Raw genomic sequence first — 2,699 nt, forward strand, 5'->3', positions numbered from 1 at the left:
AAAACTATCTTTGATGACTATAAATTGGATTTTCCATAAAGGTATTATATGTTATATGTATGATCTCTAAGGTAACAATAATATGCTGCCAAACTAAGGTATCAAGTGTGGCCACAAAAGAAAAAATAGAATCAAACCTTCTTCCAGCTGTTATTACAGCCACGAAACCAATCACATGGATGGCATGCTTCTGAATCCTGTGAAACATTTGATAAATGCTTCACTGTCACATATCCCTCTCTCAGCTTTGGACCATACTCATGTAAAAAGGATAGCTTGGAGACTTCCAAAAACCTGCAGACCTATATTCAAACCGTATATTAGAAAAGATAATTTTATCTTAAGTCACATTTCATACACAGAAATGGAGCACCATATAAATATATCTGAATCTGAGTATGTCATTGGGTTCAACAAAGTTTTACATTGGTTGTCAAAGGCCCAACATAACCCTCCTCTTTCATATGGCCTTGGGACAGGCTGTGTAAAAAGTATGCAACAAATTTGACATAGGCAGAGTTATATCTGAATATGATTAAAATATTAAATAGCTACTTCATTGCCTGTGGAGTATGGAGCACACTGATGGTTGTCTATGGTGTACAAGTTCAAAGAATTCCACATATGTTGAGCTAGATAGGAGGAGTTGAAACACCATAAAATTGTGTCTTGTAGATGAATGTAAATTAGATAAATAAAAAAAAAAGAATAAACTGCCATTCAATCTCATTTTGATTATGCATTCTCAATGCTATACATGAACCAAAGAAGTGTTAACCCCTATACACTGGTATGCTGGTATTCTATGCATTTTTCAAACAAATTAAATGATTGTCAACTATGAAGTTGAACTAGTTACCTCTGAAGAATTCACAATATCCAGGTTTTCTAAGAAAAGATTCAAATAACTTTGCATTGCGACTTTTGCCCTGTCTACAACCGATTGCTGCCCTCCTAATGATGGACGAATTATTGATAGAGCAGCAACAGATGGGACATATCTGTAAAAAAAATCAAATGAATTAATGTTTCTTTACACTCCTCTAGAAAGAAAAAACTAAAGCGTTACATCTTCTAAATAATGGAAGCCTTTATTCTGTATAAATGATGCTGGAAATGACTATATTTACTAGCCAACAAACAATGTTTATGTACTTGAAAAATATTTAATATGTGGATCATAATTCAACCCCATTAGACCCTGGTTCACCCCTTTTAAGAATTAGTAAAATATTCCACAACTTTGGACTGTCAGCTAAGAATCATGGACTTCACATTTAGAAAACCATAAAGTTGTGGACCTATGCACTCCCACATTTTAAGAAGTTGTAAAGTTTATAACTGCATTAGATATAAACTTCTAATTTCTTGAAAAATAGACTAGATACCTGCTTTTAACACTGTCTTCATGATGTAAAGGCACAGCTCCATCATCAGGTTCTTCATCATCGTGTATTGTCACTGTGTGATCTACTATTCCTAAGCTCTGAAGCCATTCTTTTATCTTCATGAGAAAGTTATAAGTTAGAAAGTTAGATGGGAAAAGAAAATTATTGAAAGCACCTTTCCTCACTTAACATAATGGAGTAAGCATGAAAAGGCATCTGGTTACAGGAATCCCCCAAAACAGCTAAAAGAATCATGGCTGCAAAATGCAACATAAAATGATTAAACTGCAAACCTGCTCTTGTTTGTCATGAAGTTGTTCAATTAGTACACGTTTCCGCAGGGCAAACTGTAAGTAGAGAACTTGCGCTGCTCTCTTGTGAAGACGCCACTTGAACTGTATAACACAAATGCTTGTTAGCTAGACATTAGCTTTAACTGCATTACTTGACAGAATAACTTAAAATTTTATCAAATCTTAGTAGGATCTGGAGAATTAAGATGTCACTAATTATGTTCAAAAGATTATCAACAATATAGACATTCTTAAGAGAACCATAACGAGCAATTATAGAAGGCACAGACAGAAAACTATACATGTTAAAATCAAAACTTTCCCATAGATAGTAAGTTGCTAACCAATAATCTACTAATATTAATACAAAAATTATATCCAGTCATTGTGCAAAATATTTGAATAGGCAAAACAATCAATAACTCATAATTTCCTATTTTAGTCCTCTCAAGTCACGCTAACATATTTCAATTCTTAGCTAACGAAGCTACCAGTCCCAGAAATTCTACTTGTACAATCACTTAGATACATAAACCAAAGTCCATATATTTCTCCTGATGAATTCTGACCAACAATGTCATGCTGGAAAACTCCAGCTTAGGCAATTAATGATATTGATCACAAATTCACAAGTGACATCTTTGATGATAACTTAGACCACAAGCTTAAAAAGAAAGCAAAAAGAAAAAAATAAAGAAAACGAAAAAAAAAAAGAAACAACCCGCCACCGCGAAATACTTGAATACTTATAGCTTTTCTCCTTTTCTGCATGACTCAAGTCAACCAATTTGACCAACAATGGAATAAACCAAAATCAATTACGCAGTCAGTTGAACCAACCAAATGTTTTGGTGCATGAATCAGATTTTAACTAAGACACAGAAATCAAAGAGTAAGAAAAAGAAAAATCTTCTCGAAAAAAAGAAGTGGTACGTGCCTGCTTGTACTCCAACTCAATTGTATAAGAAAGCAAGATTGGGCTAATTTCTCCGGTCTCCGGTCGCGACACCGAAACGCT

At 34.0% G+C, this 2,699-nt stretch overlaps 1 protein-coding gene across 1 annotated transcript in view; it reads right to left on the reverse strand.

The window, feature by feature from the left end:
* The window catches only part of LOC107615403 (phospholipase D zeta 2), a 14,821-nt gene that overhangs the window by 6,975 nt on the left and 5,147 nt on the right, over positions 1-2,699 (reverse strand). Inside the window, exons 2-6 of the mRNA XM_016317467.2 lie at positions 2,619-2,697; positions 1,682-1,783; positions 1,389-1,504; positions 860-1,001; positions 138-302 (exon numbers count right to left, since the gene is read on the reverse strand). Coding sequence (XP_016172953.1) covers positions 138-302; positions 860-1,001; positions 1,389-1,504; positions 1,682-1,783; positions 2,619-2,697 — 604 coding nt within the window. The remainder of the gene's footprint in view (positions 1-137; positions 303-859; positions 1,002-1,388; positions 1,505-1,681; positions 1,784-2,618; positions 2,698-2,699) is intronic.

The sequence above is a fragment of the Arachis ipaensis genome, chromosome B09 (assembly GCF_000816755.2).
Source record: "Arachis ipaensis cultivar K30076 chromosome B09, Araip1.1, whole genome shotgun sequence".
Taxonomy (NCBI): Eukaryota; Viridiplantae; Streptophyta; class Magnoliopsida; order Fabales; family Fabaceae; genus Arachis; species Arachis ipaensis.